The sequence below is a fragment of the Salmo trutta genome, unplaced genomic scaffold, assembly GCF_901001165.1.
Source record: "Salmo trutta unplaced genomic scaffold, fSalTru1.1, whole genome shotgun sequence".
Classification (NCBI taxonomy): Eukaryota; Metazoa; Chordata; class Actinopteri; order Salmoniformes; family Salmonidae; genus Salmo; species Salmo trutta.
Genome location: NW_021822941.1, coordinates 2,185,225 through 2,204,722, shown reverse-complemented (window position 1 = coordinate 2,204,722; position 19,498 = coordinate 2,185,225). Strand labels below are relative to the sequence as shown.

The following is a 19,498-nucleotide window of genomic DNA, read 5'->3' as shown; positions in this document are numbered from 1 at the left end:
CTATTGTCATTTTTCTATGTTTTTGTATTTCTTTGTTTTGGGCCGTGTGTGGCTCCCAATCAGGCACAGCTGTAGTTCGTTGTTGCTGATTGGGAGTCACACATAAGTAGCCTGTTTTTCCTTTGGGTTTTTGTGGGTGATTGTTTTCTGTTTCGTTCATTTTTGACCAGACAGGACTGTTTGCTGTCGTTGCTGTTTAGTGTTTTGTTTATAGTGGTTCATTTTATTAAATATTCAAAATGAATACACATCCTCCGCTGCACCTTGGTTTCATTACTACGACAGCCCTTACAGTTGGTCTACTATTATCCTACTGAACAGTACAGCTTGGGTTGGCCTACTATTATCCTACTGAACAGTACAGCTTGGGTTGGTCTACTATTATCCTACTGAACAGTACAGCTTGGGTTGGCCTACTATTATCCTACTGAACAGTACAGCTTGGGTTTGTGTACTATTATCCTACTGAACAGTGCAGCTTGGGTTGGTCTACTATTATCCTACTGAACAGTACAGCTTGGGTTGGTCTACTATTATCCTACTGAACAGTACAGCTTGGGTTGGTCTACTATTATCCTACTGAACAGTACAACTTGGGTTGGTCTACTATTATCCTACTGAACAGTACAGCTTGGGTTGGTCTACTATTATCCTACTGAACAGTACTGCTTGGGTTGGTCCACTATTATCCTACTGAACAGTACAGCTTGGGTTGGTCTACTATTATCCTACTGAACAGTACAGCTTGGGTTGGTCTACTATTATCCTACTGAACAGTACAGCTTGGGTTGGCCTGACTGTGAAAGACCAATATGTGATTCATCATTTTAGGTCATTCAGAGTGTATATCACTGTTTCTCATGCTGTTCACACTGGGGGCCTTTCCTTCACTGGGCCGTTTGGAAAATGTTTTGCTAAATTAGAGTACTGTATACCCACTTCTCCAGGCACCACTACACCACTGGCCTACACAACAGCTTTCAACATACCAGTATTTAGTTTGGAAACTTTCAAAAGAAATGCTGGTATAAATAATACAATATTAAAATACGTCTTATCCATTTATTTGTTTCTAAAGTGGTTGCACTGCTGTGAATAACAGTTGTACTGCACTACAGTGCTAAAATAATCGATATTCTCAAAGTTGATCTTGTCTTTGCAGGGGGACTCTTATTTAGAAGAAAATAATCTGATGTTGTGCTGCCTGCATATTATCCTGCTGCTAGCAGAACGGTAATATAGGCTTTTAACCTAGAATATTTGTACGGTGTGCTGCGAGGTACAAACTGCAGAGATCTCTATATAGAGCCAGATCAATAAGAAGTTATTTCCACAAGGGGGCGACAAACGGCAGTTAATATTCCAGAATAGAGCACCACAGAATGTATAGGCTCCCTTTGCTAAGTGGTCAATGTGGAGATCCTCCAGCCTGGGCCAGGATAGCGTCCGATAAGTAATTACTGCTTCCTGAAGTGTGCACTTGTTCACTACTCCCCATAAAGTGTAAAAGCATTGGATTGGTGAAGGCATAGGTTATAGCATGAGTTTCCATACTCATCATTTCCTGTCAAATCCTGCCCATGAAAGGAAGTGAACAAGTGCACACTTTGGGAGGAAGGAGTGATTATGCAGACATTTCCCCAGCCCAGCACCACTTCAACACATACCAATCAATCAATATATCATCAAATCACTTATGATTAGCCAGTTTTACTTCAGGTGTTTCAGTGGTGGTCTGGAACAAAATCCAGCAAATCCTGTAGCCCTCCAGGGTTGGTGGGTGATTGTATCTCTCCAGGGTTGGTGGGTGACTGTATCTCTCCAGGGTTGGTGGGTGACTGTATCTCTCCAGGGTTGGTGGGTGACTGTATCTCTCCAGGGTTGGTGGGTGACTGTATCTCTCCAGGGTTGGTGGGTGACTGTATCTCTCCAGGGTTGGTGGGTGACTGTATCTCTCCAGGGTTGGTGGGTGACTGTATCTCTCCAGGGTTGGTGGGTGACTGTATCTCTCCAGGGTTGGTGGGTGACTGTATCTCTCCAGGGTTGGTGGGTGACTGCTGGACCCTGACCAGACATGGAGTAGTTGATCCACAAATATTTTTTATTTATTTATTTATTTTGATTAAGTCCCATATATACTGGGTGAAATACCACAGTGTACCATCACAGCAGCAAGATGTGTGACCTGTTGCCACAAGAAATGGGCAACCTGTCACACCGTGATCTATTTCACCTGTCCTTGTGCTCTTCTCCAGGCGTTGCCCATCTTCCCCATTATCCCCTGTGTATTTATACCTGTGTTCTCTGTTTGTTTGTTGCCAGTTTGTTTTGTTTCATCAAACCTACCAGCGGTTTTCCCTCGGCTCCTGTCTTTCTATTGTTCCTGTTTTGTAGTTTTCCTGGCTTTGACCTCTCTGCCTGCCTTGACCCTGAGCCTGCCTGCCGTCCTGTACCTTTGCCCCATCTATCTGGATTACTGACCTCTGTCTGCCCTGAGCCTGCCTGCCGTCCTGTACCTTTGCCCCATCTATCTGGATTACTGACCTCTGTCTGCCCTGAGCCTGCCTGCCGTCCTGTACCTTTGCCCCATCTATCTAGATTACTGACCTCTGCCTGACCTTGACCTGTCTCTTGCCTGCCCCTGTTGGATTAATAAACTGTTGTTACTTTGACGTTGTCTGCATCTGGGTCTTAGCTGAAACGTGTTAAAACCAGTCTAGAACAAACACCATTGTAAATACAACCCATATTTATGTTGAACACATTTCAGCCCCTCTCCCTCTGCTTCCCCGCACTGTTTCCTCAACACATTTCAGCCCCTCTCCCTCTGCTTCCCCACACTGTTTCCTCAACACATTTCAGCCCCTCCCTCTCTGCTTCCTCACACTGTTTCCTCAACACATTTCAGTCCCTCTCCCTCTGCTTCCCCACACTGTTTCCTCAACACATTTCAGCCCCTCCCTCTCTGCTTCCCCACACTGTTTCCTCAACACATTTCAGCCCCTCTCCCTCTGCTTCCTCACACTGTTTCCTCAACACATTTCAGTCCCTCTCTCTCTGCTTCCTCACACTGTTTCCTCAACACATTTCAGTCCCTCTCCCTCTGCTTCCCCACACTGTTTCCTCAACACATTTCAGCCCCTCCCTCTCTGCTTCCCCACACTGTTTCCTCAACACATTTCAGCCCCTCTCCCTCTGCTTCCCCACACTGTTTCCTCAACACATTTCAGCCCCTCTCCCTCTGCTTCCCCACACTGTTTCCTCAACACATTTCAGCCCCTCTCACTCTGCTTCCCCACACTGTTTCCTCAACACATTTCAGCCCCTCCCTCTCTGCTTCCTCACACTGTTTCCTCAACACATTTCAGTCCCTCTCTCTCTGCTTCCCTACACTGTTTCCTCAATGACATCACAACAATAACAAAGCAACAGTAAATATGTCGTCCCCCATGAATGATGCAGTGCCCCCTTTGGGCCAATCAGTGTAATTTAGTGAATTCTGGATCTCTATGGCAAGACTCATCATTCACCCACGTTTCATCAAAATGGAACCAGAGGTGTCTGAGATATCACCTGGGTTAGGTAGACTCATATCCATGAGGCTGTGTCCCAAATGTCATCCCTCTGAGTCAAACAGATCAACAGAAAAAAATGTTGGCTGTTAAGGAGCCACCATGTGGTCATTATGAATGTTATACAGTAACATGTGGTCATTATGAATGTTATACAGTAACGTGTGATCATTATGAATGTTATAGAGTAACATGTGGTCATTATGAATGTTATAGAGCCACCATGTGGTCATTATGAATGTTATAGAGTAACATGTGGTCATTATGAATGTTATAGAGTAACATGTGGTCATTATGAATGTTATAGAGCCACCATGTGGTCATTATGAATGTTATAGAGTAACATGTGGTCATTATGAATGTTATAGAGTAACATGTGGTCATTTTGAATGTTATACAGTAACATGTGGTCATTATGAATGTTATAGAGCCACCATGTGGTCATTATGAATGTTATAGAGCCACCATGTGGTCATTGTGAATGTTATAGAGCCACCGTGTGGTCATTATGAATGTTATAGAGCCATCATGTGGTCATTATGAATGTTATAGAGCCACCGTGTGGTCATTGTGAATGTTATAGAGCCATCATGTGGTCATTATGAATGTTATAGAGCCATCATGTGGTCATTATGAATGTTATAGAGTAACATGTGGTCATTGTGAATGTTATAGAGTAACATGTGGTCATTATGAATGTTATAGAGCCACCATGTGGTCATTATGAATGTTATAGAGCCACCATGTGGTCATTATGAATGTTATAGAGCCACCGTGTGGTCATTATGAATGTTATAGAGTAACATTTGGTCATTATGAATGTTATAGAGTAACATGTGGTCATTATGAATGTTATAGAGTAACATGTGGTCATTATGAATGTTATAGAGTAACATGTGGTCATTATGAATGTTATAGAGTAACATGTGAACCAAATATTGTTTCAATACAAATATTCTTGACTGATTCAGGAGAGGAAGGGATAGGAGAGGAAGGGAGAGGAGAGGAAGGGAAATGAGAGGAAGGGAGAGGAGAAGAAGAGAGAGAAGTGCACACTCCCCCATTTGTCTCCCCACCCATCCATCCATCCATTATTCCCTCCCTGTCTGTCTCCCCATCCATTCATCCATCCATCTTCACATCTGTCTCCCCCATCTAACCATCCATCCATCCCTCCAACCTTTCATCCATCCTCACCACTCTCTCTCCCCCCATCGGTCTCCCCCATCTCTCTCCATCCATGCTCACCCCTCTCTCCCCCCTCTGCCTCCCCAATCTAACCATCCATCCATCCTCACCCTTTCTCTCCCCCCTCTGCTTCCCCCATCAAACCATCCATCCATCTCTCCCCCCTCTGCCTCCCCCATCCATCCATCCTCACCCCTCTCTCTCTCTAGTTTGTCTCCCTCATCCTCACCCTTCTCTCTCCCCCGTCTGTCTCACTCATCCATCCATCCTCACCCTTCTCTCTCTCTCCATTTCTTCTCCTAATTTTCTGTTTTCTGAGTGACCCTTAACATTGACAGATCTAGTCCCACCTGATGTTCTGTTCAACAGTCCAGATCTAGTCCCACCTGATGTTCTGTTCAACAGCCCAGATCTAGTCCCACCTGATGTTCTGTTCAACAGTCCAGATCTAGTCCCACCTGATGTTCTGTTCAACAGCCCAGATCTAGTCCCACCTGATGTTCTGTTCAGTCATAACAGTCCAGATCTAGTCCCACCTGACGTTCCGTTCAACAGTCCAGATCTAGTCCCACCTGATGTTCTGTTCAGTCATAACAGCCCAGATCTAGTCCCACCTGATGTTCTGTTCAACAGTCCATATCTAGTCCCACCTGATGTTCTGTTCAGACATAACAGTCCAGATCTAGTCCCACCTGATGTTCTGTTCAGTCATAACAGTCCAGATCTAGTTCCACTTGATGTTCTGTTCAGTCATAACAGTCCAGATCTAGTCCCACCTGATGTTCTGTTCAGACATAACAGTCCAGATCTAGTCCCACCTGATGTTCTGTTCAGTCATAACAGTCCAGATCTAGTCCCACCTGATGTTCTGTTCAACAGTCCAGATCTAGTTCCACCTGATGTTCTGTTCAGACATAACAGTCCAGATCTAGTCCCACCTGATGTTCTGTTCAACAGTCCAGATCTAGTCCCACCTGATGTTCTGTTCAGACATAACAGTCCAGATCTAGTCCCACCTGATGTTCTGTTCAGTCATAACAGTCCAGATCTAGTCCCACCTGATGTTCTGTTCAGTCATAACAGTCCAGATCTAGTCCCACCTGATGTTCTGTTCAACAGTCCAGATCTAGTTCCACCTGATGTTCTGTTCAGACATAACAGTCCAGATCTAGTCCCACCTGATGTTCTGTTCAACAGTCCAGATCTAGTCCCACCTGATGTTCTGTTCAGTCATAACAGTCCAGCTCTAGATCCACCTGATGTTCTGTTCAGTCATAACAGTCCAGATCTAGTCCCACCTGATGTTCTGTTCAGTCATATCTATCATATCTTTCTAGTTCTATTAATCATATCTTTCTAGTTCTATCTATCATATCTTTCTAGTTCTATCTATCATATCTTTCTGGTTCTATATATCATATCCTTCTAGTTCTATCTATCATATCTTTCTAGTTCTATTAATCATATCTTTCTAGTTCTATCTATCATATCTTTCTAGTTCTATCTATCATATCTTTCTAGTTCTATCTATCATATCTTTCTAGTTCTATCTATCATATCTTTCTGGTTCTATGTATATATGTATATTTAGTTTTACCAGTGACACCAATGTGTTCATATTGTATTTTCTTTTGAAGTGATGTTTCTTTGTCTTGCTGTGACAAGGTTCTCACCACATCCTGGTTCTGTCATCACAACACGCCACATTCACACAGTTGAACCTATTTCCTGTACATCTCTCTGACACACACACACCTTTTCTCTACACACTCTCACACACACACATTCTCTCTCTCTACACACACTTTCTCCATCTCACACTCTCTACGTACACACTTCCTGTCTGATATATAACTGTGTCAGGAATATCATCTATCATGGTGGGCTACTGTCCCATCTGTGGGAAACCCGTCTACTTTGGTGAGTGCAGCGTGTGTGTGTGTGTGTGTGTGTGTGTGTCTGCAGTGTCATACAGTGGGTTAGAGATTCCATAGAATTATGGAATAGTTGCTAGATTGTTGGGGCAGGTTTGTGAGAGGCATCGTTCGCTCGCAAATCTTTTCTAGACTCAATCGTTATACCTTTGCTATATTGTGTGTGTGTGTGTGTATGTCTCTGTGTGTGTGTGTGTGTGTGTATGTCTCCGTGTGTGTGTGTGTGTGTGTGTATATGTCTCCATGTGTGTGTGTGTGTGTGTGTGTGTGTGTGTGTGTGTGTGTGTGTGTGTGTGTGTGTGTGTGTGTGTCTGTGTGTGTGTGTGTGTGTGTGTGTGTGTGTGTGTGTGTGTGTGTGTGTGTGTATATGTCTCCGTGTGTGTGTGTGTGTGTGTATGTGTTTGTGTATGTGTGTGTGTGTGTGTGTGTGTGTGTGTGTGTGTGTGTGTGTGTGTGTGTGTGTGTGTGTGTGTGTGTGTGTGTCTATGCTCTGTACAGTCTGTCATGACTCACACACAGACAACAGGAAGTGTCTTCTCTGAGGAAGCAGACTGTTCTGTAACACACCAGCTACTCTCCAATACTCTAACCTGGTGTCCTTTCCTTTCTAACCAGCCTTCTTTTCATCCTGGGATAAGTCTCTTTTCCGTCACTGGCTGGGTTCCTATAGTCTAACCTGGCTTCCTTTTCTTCAGAGGCTGGGTTCCTGTAGTCTAACCTGGCTTCCTTTCCTTCAGAGGCTGGGTTCCTATAGTCTAACCTGGCTTCCTTTCCTTCAGAGGCTGGGTTCCTATAGTCTAACGTGGCTTCCTTTCCTTCAGAGGCTGGGTTCCTATAGTCTAACGTGGCTTCCTTTCCTTCAGAGGCTGGGTTCCTATAGTCTAACCTGGCTTCCTTTTCCTTCAGAGGCTGGGTTCCTATAGTCTAACGTGGCTTCCTTTCCTTCAGAGGCTGGGTTCCTATAGTCTAACCTGGCTTCCTTTCCTTCAGAGGCTGGGTTCCTATAGTCTAACCTGGCTTCCTTTCACCTGGGCTCCTTTCCTATGTCCTCAATTGATATGAGACAGCAGACTGGTCTCTCACACTTTGGCTTTGTTCAAATACCAACTTGCCTTCCTTTCCTTTAGGGACTTGCATTATTTGCATATATCCGGTACAGGAACTAGGGTTGCAAATGAAAGGTATATTATTGGAAAATGTCTATGTTTACCAGGAAACTACCAGAAGTTTGGTAACATTTACATTTTAGGGGGAATTTTATCAAATTACATCTGGTGGCCTTTTTGTGCTTAAGATTATCACATGAGTCTGTAATTTTCTCTGGTCCTCTGTGTGACCTTATCACATGAGTCTGTAATTATCTCTGGCCCTCTGTGTGTCCTTATCACATGAGTCTGTAATTATCTCTGGTCCTCTGTGTGTCCTTATCACATGAGTCTGTAATTATATCTGGTCCTTTGTGTGGCCTTATCACATGAGTCTGTAATTATCTCTGGCCCTCTGTGTGACCTTATATGAGTCTGTAATTATATCTGGCCCTCTGTGTGTCCTTATCACATGAGTCTGTAATTATCTCTGGTCCTCTGTGTGGTCTTATCACATGAGTCTGTAATTATCTCTGGCCCTCTGTGTGTCCTTATCACATGAGTCTGTAATTATCTCTGGTCCTCTGTGTGGCCTTATCACATGAGTCTGTAATTATCTCTGGTCCTCTGTGTGACCTTATCACATGCGTCTATAATTATCTCTGGTCCTCTGTGTGGTCTTTTCACATGTCAGATATACAATAATTAAATAAGATTGTTTAATATATATATATATTACAATCATTAAACTTAATATAAACCATAAACTCAGTAAATATCATTGGTGTTTAATATGAGGGTTTCAGCATGAAATATTCTTTATGTTTTTTACACACTTGTATTTATTCATGAATTATCTATTGGACAATATAGACAGACACAATATATAGCAATTCATTTCTACTCAAGTATAAATTACCAAAGTTACCATAGAAGATTCCAGTAATTTTGGTAAACTACCAGTAGCTTAGCAACTCTAACAGGAACCTAACTGGAAAATCAAATCAAATGTATTTATATAGCCCTTCTTTCATCAGCTGATATCTCAAAGTGCTGTACAGAAACCCAGCCTAAAACCCCAAACAGCAAGCAATGCAGGTGTAGAAGCACGGTGGCTAACTCTCTAGTCACAGTGCAGATCTCTCTCTGAATGGCAGACACCATTTGCCCTCTAACCCCTGCTATCCTCTAACCCCATTGGTCCATGACAGACATTTGCCCTCTAACCCTTGGTATCTTCCAACCCCAATGGTCCATGACATGCAATCTCTATTGCACTCAACACTGCCCTTTCCCACCGGGACAAAAGGAACACCTATGTGAGAATGCTATTCATTGATTACTGCTCAGCGTTCAACACAATAGTGCCCTCAAAGCTCATCACTAAGCTAAGGACCCTGGGACTAAACACCTCCCTCTGCAACTGGATCCTGGACTTACTGACAGGCAGCCCCCAGATGGGAAGGTTAGGTAACAACACATCCACCATGCTGATCCTCAACACGGGGGCCCCTCAGGGGTGCGTGCTCAGTCCCCTCCTGTACTCCCTGTTCACTCATGACTGCATGGCCAGGCACGACTCCAACACCATAATTAAGTTTGCCGACGACACAACAGTGGTAGGCCTGATCACTGACAACGACGAGACAGCCTATAGGGAGGAGGTCAGAGACCTGACCATGTGGTGCCAGGACAACAACCTCTCCCTCAACGTGATCAAGACAAAGGAGATGATTGTGGACTACAGGAAAAGGAGGACCGAGCACGCCCCTATTCTCATCGACGGGGCTGTAGTGGAGCAGGTTGAGAGCTTCAAGTTCCTTGGTGTCCACGCCACCAACAAACTAACATGGTCCATGCACACCAAGACAGTCGTGAAGAGTGCATGACAAAGCCTATTCCCCCTCAGGAGACTGAAAAGATTTGGCATGGGTCCTTAGAACCTCAAAAGCTTTTACAGCTGCACCATCGAGAGCAAGGCACTACAGAGGGTAGTGCGTACGGCCCAGTACATCACCGGGGCCAAGCTTCCTGCCATCCAGGACCTCTATACCAGGCGGTGTCAGAGGAAGGCCCTACAAATTGTGAAAGACACCAGTCATAGACTGTTATCTCTTCTACCGCACGGCAAGTGGTACCGGATCACCAAGTCAAGGACCAAAAGGCTCCTTATCAGCTTCTATCCCCAAACCATCAAACTCCTGAACATCTAATCAAATGACCACCAGACCCCTCTTTTACACTGCTGCTACTCTCTGTTTACTATCTATACATAGTACCTTTAACTCTCCCTACATATTACCTCAATTACCTCCACTAACCGGTGCCACCTCACATTGACTCTGTAACGGTACCCCAATATAGCCTCCACATTGTTATTTTACTGCTGCTGTTGAATTATTTAACTTTAAAAAATATATGTTAATTTAACACATTTTTTTCTTCAAACTTCTTAAAGCAATGTTGGTTAAGAGCTTGTAAGTAAGCATTTCACTGTAAGGTCTACATCTGTTGTATTCAACATTTGTCACGGGTGTCGTTGTGTTGAACTGACCAAAACGCAGCAGGAATGTGGATGCTCATCTTGAATTTTTATTAAATAAAGAGAGCACGGAAAAATAACAAAAACGAGAAACGACAGAAGACAGTTTAACAGGCTATACAAAATAACAGCAGTGCTAAAGGCACCAACCCACAAAATCCAGATGAAAACCCACTCCTAATATATGACTCCCAATCAGGAACAACGACATGCAGCTGTTCCTGATCGGGAGCCACACAGACTACAAAGAAATAGACAGACTAGAAACTACATACAAAACACAAACCCAACTGCCACGTCCTGACCAAATACTAATACAATAACTCCCTTTGCTGGTCAGAACGTGACAACATTTCACTGTAAGGTGTTGTATTAGTGTATTAAACTACACCTGTTGTATTCAGCGCATGTGATTAATACAATTTGATTTGATTACATTTTTTATTTAACCCCTGGTATCCTCCAACCCCAACGGTCCATGCCAAATATTTGACCTCTAACCCCTGGTATCCTCTAACCAGATTGGTCCATGACAGACATTTGACCTCTAACCCTTGGTATCCTCTCTCCCCATTGGTCCAGGTGAGAAGAAGAGGTCATTGGGACGGGACTACCACCCTCTGTGTCTGAAGTGTCAACAGTGTCAGAGACAGTTGACGCCGGGACAACATGCTGAGGTATGGAGAGAGAGGGAGGGAGGGAAGAGGAGGAGGGAGAGAAGGGGGAGAGAGGAACAGGAGTTGAGAGGGAGAGGAGTATAGCGGAGGGGGGAGACGTAGGAGGAAGAGGGGAGAGAGGGAAGGGGGAGAGTGAGTGAGTCAGGGAGAGAAGGGGAGGGGAGAGAGGGAAGGGAAGGGAAGGGGGAGTGAGGGGGAGAGATGGAGAAGTGGTGGGAAAGATAGTGTCAACAGTGTCAGAGACAGCTGACCCCAGGACAACATGCTGAGGTACGAAGACATGGAGGGGTAGTGTGGGGAGGGAGTGAGGGAGGTGGGGTGGGGAAGGTCTGTCTGTCTGTCTGTCTGTCTATCCGTCTACATGTCTACATGTATGTGTGTATCTATGTATCTCATGAACTAAGATGTTTTCTGTGCTTTGTGTTTCAGCATGATGAGAAACCCTACTGCACTAACTGTTACATGAAGATGTTTGGTACCAGAGGTAGATACTGCTTGGTGATGTACTTTAGCTGGTGTGCGTCCCAAATGGCAGCCTATTCCCTACATTGTACACTACTTTGGCCAGAGACTTGGTCAAAAGTAGTACACTAAATAGGGAACAGTGTGTGTCTTAGGATGCTATGTACAGCAAATATGTCTCTCTCTCTCTCTCTCTCTCTCTCTCTCTCTCTCTCTCTCTCTCTCTCTCTCAGCAGGTAACAGGAGACTGATGTCAAACTGTCACAGCTCAGCCTCCTCTTCCTCTTCCTCCTCCTAGGAACCAGTCTAACCAAAAACCACCAAAATACAACCTAATGAGAACTAACAGGCTATCAACAAGGATCTATTTTCAACAAACCTGACATTCAGCCATCAAGCCAATGACCAACCAACGAGACCCAACATTCAGCCAACCAACTTTGACCAACCAAGAAATACTCTGAAAGTCTCCCTCTTTCAGTCAGTCATAAAACAACTACCTTGACCACAACATTGTGTTCAATGGAGACAACGGCTGTTCTTCAATAAAACAGAAGCTTCTACAGTCGTCTGGTTGAAGTGTGTTAAACACAGAGTCTCTTTAGGCATCAACACACATCCTACACTACACATGTACTGGAGTACACAGACACACATCCTACACTACACATGTACTGGAGTACACAGACACACATCCTACACTACACATGTACTGGAGTACACAGACACACATCCTACACTACACATGTACTGGAGTACACAGATACACATCCTACGCTACACATGTACTGGAGTACACAGACACACATCCTACACTACACATGTACTGGAGTACACAGACACACATCCTACACTACACATGTACTGGAGTACACATATACACATCCTACACTACACATGTACTGGAGAACACAGACACACATCCTACACTACACATGTACTGGAGTACACAGACATACATCCTACACTACACATGTACTGGAGTACACAGACACACATCCTACACTACACATGTACTGGAGTACACAGACACACATCCTACACTACACATGTACTGGAGTGGACACTACCTAGTCAGATCATGTTTTAATACCACTAGAGTTCTGAACAGACACACACAGACACACACACACACACACACACACACACACACACACACACAGTTGGCTATGAGGGTTTCAGCATGATATTCATACTGTATGTTGTAGTCTGTCAGAGAGGAGAATCACACAAGACTGATCTCAGTTAATTCATACTGTATGTTGTAGTCTGTCCAAGAGGAGAATCACACAAGACTGATCTCAGTTAATTCATACTGTATGTTGTAGTCTGTCCAAGAGGGGAATCACACAAGACTGATCTCAGTTAATTCATACTGTATGTTGTAGTCTGTCCAAGAGGGGAATCACACAAGACTGATCTCAGTTAATTCATACTGTATGTTGTAGTCTGTCCAAGAGGGGAATCACACAAGACTGATCTCAGTTAATTCATACTGTATGTTGTAGTCTGTCCAAGAGGAGAATCACACAAGACTGATCTCAGTTAATTCATACTGTATGTTGTAGTCTGTCCAAGAGGAGAATCACACAAGACTGATCTCAGTTAATTCATACTGTATGTTGTAGTCTGTCCAAGAGGGGAATCACACAAGACTGATCTCAAATAATTCATACTGTATGTTGTAGTCTGTCCAAGAGGGGAATCACACAAGACTGATCTCAGTTAATTCATACTGTATGTTGTAGTCTGTCCAAGAGGAGAATCACACAAGACTGATCTCAGTTAATTCATACTGTATGTTGTAGTCTGTCCAAGAGGGGAATCACACAAGACTGATCTCAGTTAATTCATACTGTATGTTGTAGTCTGTCCAAGAGGAGAATCACACAAGACTGATCTCAGTTAATTCATACTGTATGTTGTAGTCTGTCCAAGAGGAGAATCACACAAGACTGATCTCAGTTAATTCATACTGTATGTTGTAGTCTGTCCAAGAGGAGAATCACACAAGACTGATCTCAGTTAATTCATACTGTATGTTGTAGTCTGTCCAAGAGGAGAATCACACAAGACTGATCTCAGTTAATTCATACTGTATGTTGTAGTCTGTCCAAGAGGGGAATCACACAAGACTGATCTCAGTTAATTCATACTGTATGTTGTAGTCTGTCCAAGAGGAGAATCACACAAGACTGATCTCAGTTAATTCATACTGTATGTTGTAGTCTGTCCAAGAGGAGAATCACACAAGACTGATCTCAGTTAATTCATACTGTATGTTGTAGTCTGTCCAAGAGGAGAATCACACAAGACTGATCTCAGTTAATTCATACTGTATGTTGTAGTCTGTCCAAGAGGAGAATCACACAAGACTGATCTCAGTTAATTCATACTGTATGTTGTAGTCTGTCCAAGAGGAGAATCACACAAGACTGATCTCAGTTAATTCATACTGTATGTTGTAGTCTGTCCAAGAGGGGAATCACACAAGACTGATCTCAGTTAATTCATACTGTATGTTGTAGTCTGTCCAAGAGGGGAATCACACAAGACTGATCTCAGTTAATTCATACTGTATGTTGTAGTCTGTCCAAGAGGGGAATCACACAAGACTGATCTCAGTTAATTCATACTGTATGTTGTAGTCTGTCCAAGAGGGGAATCACACAAGACTGACAGCCTGTAAGTTTATTAAAAGCATTCAGTTGATTACATGGCAGTTTAGAGAGCAACATCATAACAATAATTTACTTCATAATCAATAATCAATATCATAACATTTATAATCAATAACATCATTATCTATATATTACTAACAACATCATAACAATAATCTACATCATAATCAATAATCAATATCATAACATTTATAATTAATAACATCATTATCTCTATACTACTAACAACATCATAACAATAATCTACATCAACAATCAATATCATAACATTTATAATCAATAACATCATTATCTATATACTACTAACAACATCATAACAATAATCTACATCATAATCAATAATCAATATCATAACATTTATAATCAATAACATCATGAGAGGTAAACAACAACAACAACAAACCAAAATAAATTGAGAAAAAGATGCCCACTTTATTAAAAATGTTTTAAAAATACAAAGAATGAACAGATGATTATAATAATACATGAACTAATAATGGAAACACTTCAAGATAAAGAATCTAAGAGACACTAAATAAGATAAAGAATCTAAGAGACACTAAATAAGATAAAGAATCTAAGAGACACTAAATAAGATAAAGAATCTAAGAGACACTAAATAAGATAAAGAATCTAAGAGACACTAAATAAGATAAAGAATCTAAGAGACACTAAATAAGATAAAGAATCTAAGAGACACTAAATAAGATAAACACATTAAGACAAAATCTAAAATATACATTCAAAACAGACGTAATTAAGCAACTCTCTTAAAATAATCAAAACCCCATGTTACCCAGAACCCCATGTTACCCACAACCCCATGTTACCCAGAACCCCATGTTACCCAGAACCCCATGTTACCCAGAACCCCATGTTACCCAGAACTCCATGTTACCCAGAACCCCATGTTACCCAGAATCCCATGTTACCCAGAACCCCATGTTACCCAGAACCACATGTTTCTCTGGTGGTAAAACCAAACTAAAAGGAATAATGGTGGTTGCAGTCACTCCTTTTAGATTTCTTCCAAGGTTCTAGAAAGAGAAACTAATTCTGAACTTGTTATTAAAATTAGAACCACTTCAGGTTTGTCACCACATTTTAAACACCAGTCCACTGCTGACCATCCATTTAAAACACAAAACTGACCTAAGATCAGCATGTAGGGTCAGCTTCATTCTACTCCTACTCCGTCCCCTGGGCTGCTCTCTCCTCTCCCGGTCCAGCTTCAGCTCTGGAGCTCAGAGAGACCATCTCCATGGCATTGACATAAAGATCCATGCTGCTCACCCTGTTCACTCTCTTCTGCCTCCTGGTGGGCTAGGGAGACACAGCACCAACAGTCAGACAATTACTCTCTAGTATCTCCATTCTCTCTCCCTCCCTCTCCCCCTCACCCTCTCCCTCTAGTTTAAATGACTTGTAACATCTGAGTAAATGTCTTTACCTTGTAGTACAGGTAGGAGGTGGTGATGGCTGTCAGTAGGATCAGCAGCACTACAACGTGTCTGATGATGAAGGCTGGCAGAGGAGAGGCTGCAAACAGAAACACCTTTGATGAGGGGACTGATCATCATCACATAGATCTGTGGGAAATCTGTCAATGACAAAGTTATAAGTCTGGTTCATGTTCAGTTACCTGTGATGGTGAGGGAGAGGAGCTCACTCTCAGAGGAGAAGTTATGAGAGAAAACATCATTGTCATAAACACAGCTGTAGTTCCCTTGGTGGGAGTCATCTGCAGCAGGGAAGAGGAAGGCAGCAGAGTGATTGACAGCTGGCTGGGTCTGGGTTCTGTTGGAGCCGGTGAACGTGAGGAGGAAGGAGCCTCCTGGGTACTGTGGCTGAGTGGAGCAGGTGATGGTGAAGTTGTAGCCCCTGAACACCTCGGGCCCCTGGTGGCCCCTGGAGACCCCTCCCATTGAGTCAGTAAGGGAGATATCTGGCTGGACCAGGAGATCTGTAACAATAAAAGAGAACAAGACAAACCTCTTCAACTAGTTTCCTATAGATATGACAATAACATCAGCATGTAACAGTGGTAGTGAGTAGAGACGTTCACTGAGATAACACTCAAATACAAAAGCATTCTGGGATATTTAAGGTGTATTTGATTCCTACTTGACTGAGTGATCTATTTAGTAAAGCAGACTGACAAGCTAAACAGTCATCATGAGAGGTGCAGAGGAAGTTGTATGAATGAAGGAAATCAGTTGAATACAATTATAATATGTTGTTATTACCTGAGCAGATCACTGTGAGTCCAGGAAAGAGCTCAAAACTTCTCCAACATTCCCTCAGTGAAGACTCAGTCCCAGAACAGTAAACTAAAAACCCTCCAGTGGTGTTTCCAGGTAGTACTGAAACAGTGGAGCCACAACCCAGCTGTCTACACACTACTGCAGCTACATGTGTCCTGGCCCTGTCAGCAGCTCCCACAGTCCTCCACTCTCCCTGGTCGTACCCCTCCACTCCACCAGCACAGCGACTGCCTCCTCCCACCAGCCTCACATCATCAGGCTCTGAGAAAAGAAAAGAGAGAGACAGTAATCTTACTATTTTCTCACTAAAACACACCTATATTGTCTCTCATATTCTTCACTCCAGGTGAGAAACAATGTGGATTGAGAGACAAACTGTTTCTTACCTGAGCAGGTGAGTCCAACAGCATTACCAGGTAGACAGGTGTTGATTTCTCTGTCTGAGGTGTCACAGTCCAGGAGAAGGGACTCTTTGCCTTTACACTGGAACTCTTTATCCCAGGTCTGACCCTCACCTTCTCCATAGAGCCCCCCCTGTAGAGCTGCAGGAGCCCCACAGCCAAGCTCCCCACAGACTACCTCTGCATCCTGCCGGTCAAAGTCAGCTTCACACACTGAGGCCCAGGACTGATCGGACTTCACCTCCACTCTTCCAGAGCAGAGACCAGCTCCATCCACAAGCCGCACAGACTCTGGAGAAAAAGACTTGGTTGAACATTCAATCAGTTTTGTTGATGACACTGTCAAGGACTAAACACAAATATGTTGGATAAAAGATTGTAGTTTGCTATGTTTGATACTGTAAGAGGTAGAAATGGGTTCTTAGTCACTCAGGATAGGGTTGGGAATAATGCAGGCAGGAGACAGGAATAAGTTCACTTCACTTTATAGAAAATAAACAGCTGGACATCCATCAGGCAGCTTCACTTCAGTACCATCTGAACTACAATGATCTACCCATGAACATCTCCCATAAACCAATATGACAAACACAAATATAATGTTTAAATACATCTGACATCTCTCCCTCTATTTAAATGAAATAAAAACACATAAAACATGATACATGGTAATATTGTATAATGTATAAATAAATCTCTCAATATGACCAGTCTCTTACCTGAACAGGTCACATGATGATAATATCCACCAATACAGTCACCAGGTTTTACTCTGATGACACACTGTCTAATAGGAGACTCATCTCCACTACATCTAAATAGTCTGACTCTTCTTCTTCCATGTTGAACCAGAGGTCCTCTAGATACAGATACAACATTCCCACAGTCCATCTCTCTACACACAACCTTAACCTCCATCATGTTCCACCACCCAGTACATAGACCCAACCACTCTCCTTCATAGAAGACTTCCACTGTCCCAGAACAGGAAGTGGTTCCATCCACCAGTCTGACTGAGAATTCAGCTGTAAACAGCAGAGAGGAAAACACAGTGGTGAGGACAGATGATGACATTGATTGTGTTATTCTAACAGCAGTAGTGCTTTGTGGTTGACAAGTATTAGTAGTTCCATAAAACACTACTTGTTATTGGGGTTTAGAATGGTTTGTATGGACACATGAATTTCTCCATGTGGGATAATAAAGTTGACTAATATTGAACTGCTATAATCACTGTAGATTTATACTCTACCTACCTGGTGGACTGACACTTTGAGCCTGGAGATCTGAGGAGAAAGAGAGAGACAGAGGAGAAAGAGAGAGAAAGAGACAGAGAGATAGAGAGAAACAAAGGAGAAAGGGAGGAGTCAGAGGAAGAGAGACACAGAGGAGAAAGAGAGAGAAAGAGACAGAGAGATAGAGAGAAACAAAGGAGAAAGGGAGGAGTCAGAGGAAGAGAGAGACAGAGGTTAAATGAACATCAACATGATCTTTCATGATGTGATGGGGAAGACAGGCTTATCGTTGGTATGGTGCAACAACACCCATGTGTACATACACTATATATACAAAAGTATGTGGACACCCCTTCAAATGAGTGTATTATAGTTCAGCCACACCCCTTCCTGACAGATGTATAAATCAAGCACTCAGCCATGCAATCTCCATAGACAAACATTGGCAGTAGAATGGCCTTAATGAAGAGCTCAGTGACTTTCCCCTCTCTTCTCCCCCTCTCTTCTCCTCTTCTCCCCCTCTCCTCTTCTCCCCTCTCTTTGAGTCTTCTCACCCTCTCGTCTCCTCTTCTTTACCTCCCCTCCCCCCTCTCCTCTTCTCCCCCTCTCCTCTCCTCTCCTCTTCTCCCCCTCTCATTTTCTGCCCCCCTTCTCTCCTCTCCTCCCCTCCCCTCTCCCTTCTGCACAACTCTCCACTCTCCTCTTCTCCCCCTCTCCTCTCACTTTCCACTACTCTTCTCCCCCTCTCCTCTCCTCTTCTCCCCCTCTCTTCTCCCACCCCTCTTCTCCCCCTCCCCTCTCCTATTCTCCCCCTCTCCTCTCTTCTCCTCTCCTCTCCTCTCCTCTTCTCCCACTCTCTTCACCTCTTATCCCCCTCTCTTCTCCTCCCCTCTCCTCTCCTCTTCTCCCTTCTATTCTCCCCCTCTCTTCCCTTCTTCTCCCCCTCTCCTCTTCTCCCCCTATTTTATTCTCCCCCTCTTGTCTCCTCTTCTTACCCTCCCCCCCTCACCTCTTCTCACCCTCTCCTCTCCGCTTCTCCATTTCTCCTCTTCTCTTCTCCCCTCCCCTCTCCTCTCCTCTCCTCTCCCTCTCTTCTCCTCCTCTCCTCTCCTCTTCTCCCCTCCTCTCTTCTCCTCTTCTTCGCCTCCCCCTTTACCTTTCTCCCCCTCTCCTATTCTCTCCTCTTCTGCCCCTATCCCCTCCCCTCCCCTCTCCTCTCCTTCCTCTCTCTTCTCCCCTCTCTTCTACCCCTCCCTTCTCCTCTTCTCCCCCACTCCTCTTCTCCCCCCTCTTTTATTCTCCCCCTCCCTTCTCCTCTCCTCCCCTCTCCCCTCCCCTCTCATGTCCTTCCTCCTCTCCTCTTCTCCCCCTCTCTTCTCCTCTTCTCCCCCTCTCCTTCTCTTCTCCCCCTCTCCTTCTCTTCTCTTCAACCCCTCTCTTCTCCTCTTCTCCCCTCT

At 43.8% G+C, this 19,498-nt stretch overlaps 1 protein-coding gene and 1 pseudogene across 3 annotated transcripts; one reads left to right on the top strand and one right to left on the bottom strand.

The window, feature by feature from the left end:
* The first annotated feature begins 6,526 nt into the window (after positions 1-6,526).
* On the top strand, positions 6,527-12,028 carry LOC115187406 (cysteine-rich protein 2-like). 3 transcript variants are annotated; one of them, XM_029746494.1, is made up of 4 exons: positions 6,527-6,680; positions 10,904-10,998; positions 11,428-11,482; positions 11,759-12,028. In XM_029746494.1, exons 1-4 carry the CDS (start codon positions 6,638-6,640, stop codon positions 11,794-11,796), a joined length of 231 nt encoding a protein of 76 aa, XP_029602354.1. In that variant the 5' UTR covers positions 6,527-6,637; the 3' UTR covers positions 11,797-12,028. The 3 variants fall into 3 exon arrangements, with proteins under 3 accessions (XP_029602354.1, XP_029602353.1, XP_029602352.1); XM_029746493.1 differs by having other exon boundaries at positions 11,697-12,028; XM_029746492.1 differs by having other exon boundaries at positions 11,694-12,028.
* Positions 12,029-15,020: 2,992 nt separating this feature from the next.
* LOC115187338 (deleted in malignant brain tumors 1 protein-like) lies at positions 15,021-17,648 on the bottom strand (annotated as a pseudogene).
* Between the last annotated feature and the right edge of the window lie 1,850 nt (positions 17,649-19,498).

Coding starts and splice junctions, on each gene's coding strand:
- LOC115187406 (XM_029746492.1), top strand. CDS start 6,638: ATGGTGGGCTACTGTCCCATCTGTGGGAAACCCGTCTACTTTG. Junction 6,681..10,903: donor TGGGAAACCCGTCTACTTTG/GTGAGTGCAGCG, acceptor CCATTGGTCCAG/GTGAGAAGAAGAGGTCATTG. Junction 10,999..11,427: donor CGCCGGGACAACATGCTGAG/GTATGGAGAGAG, acceptor TTTGTGTTTCAG/CATGATGAGAAACCCTACTG.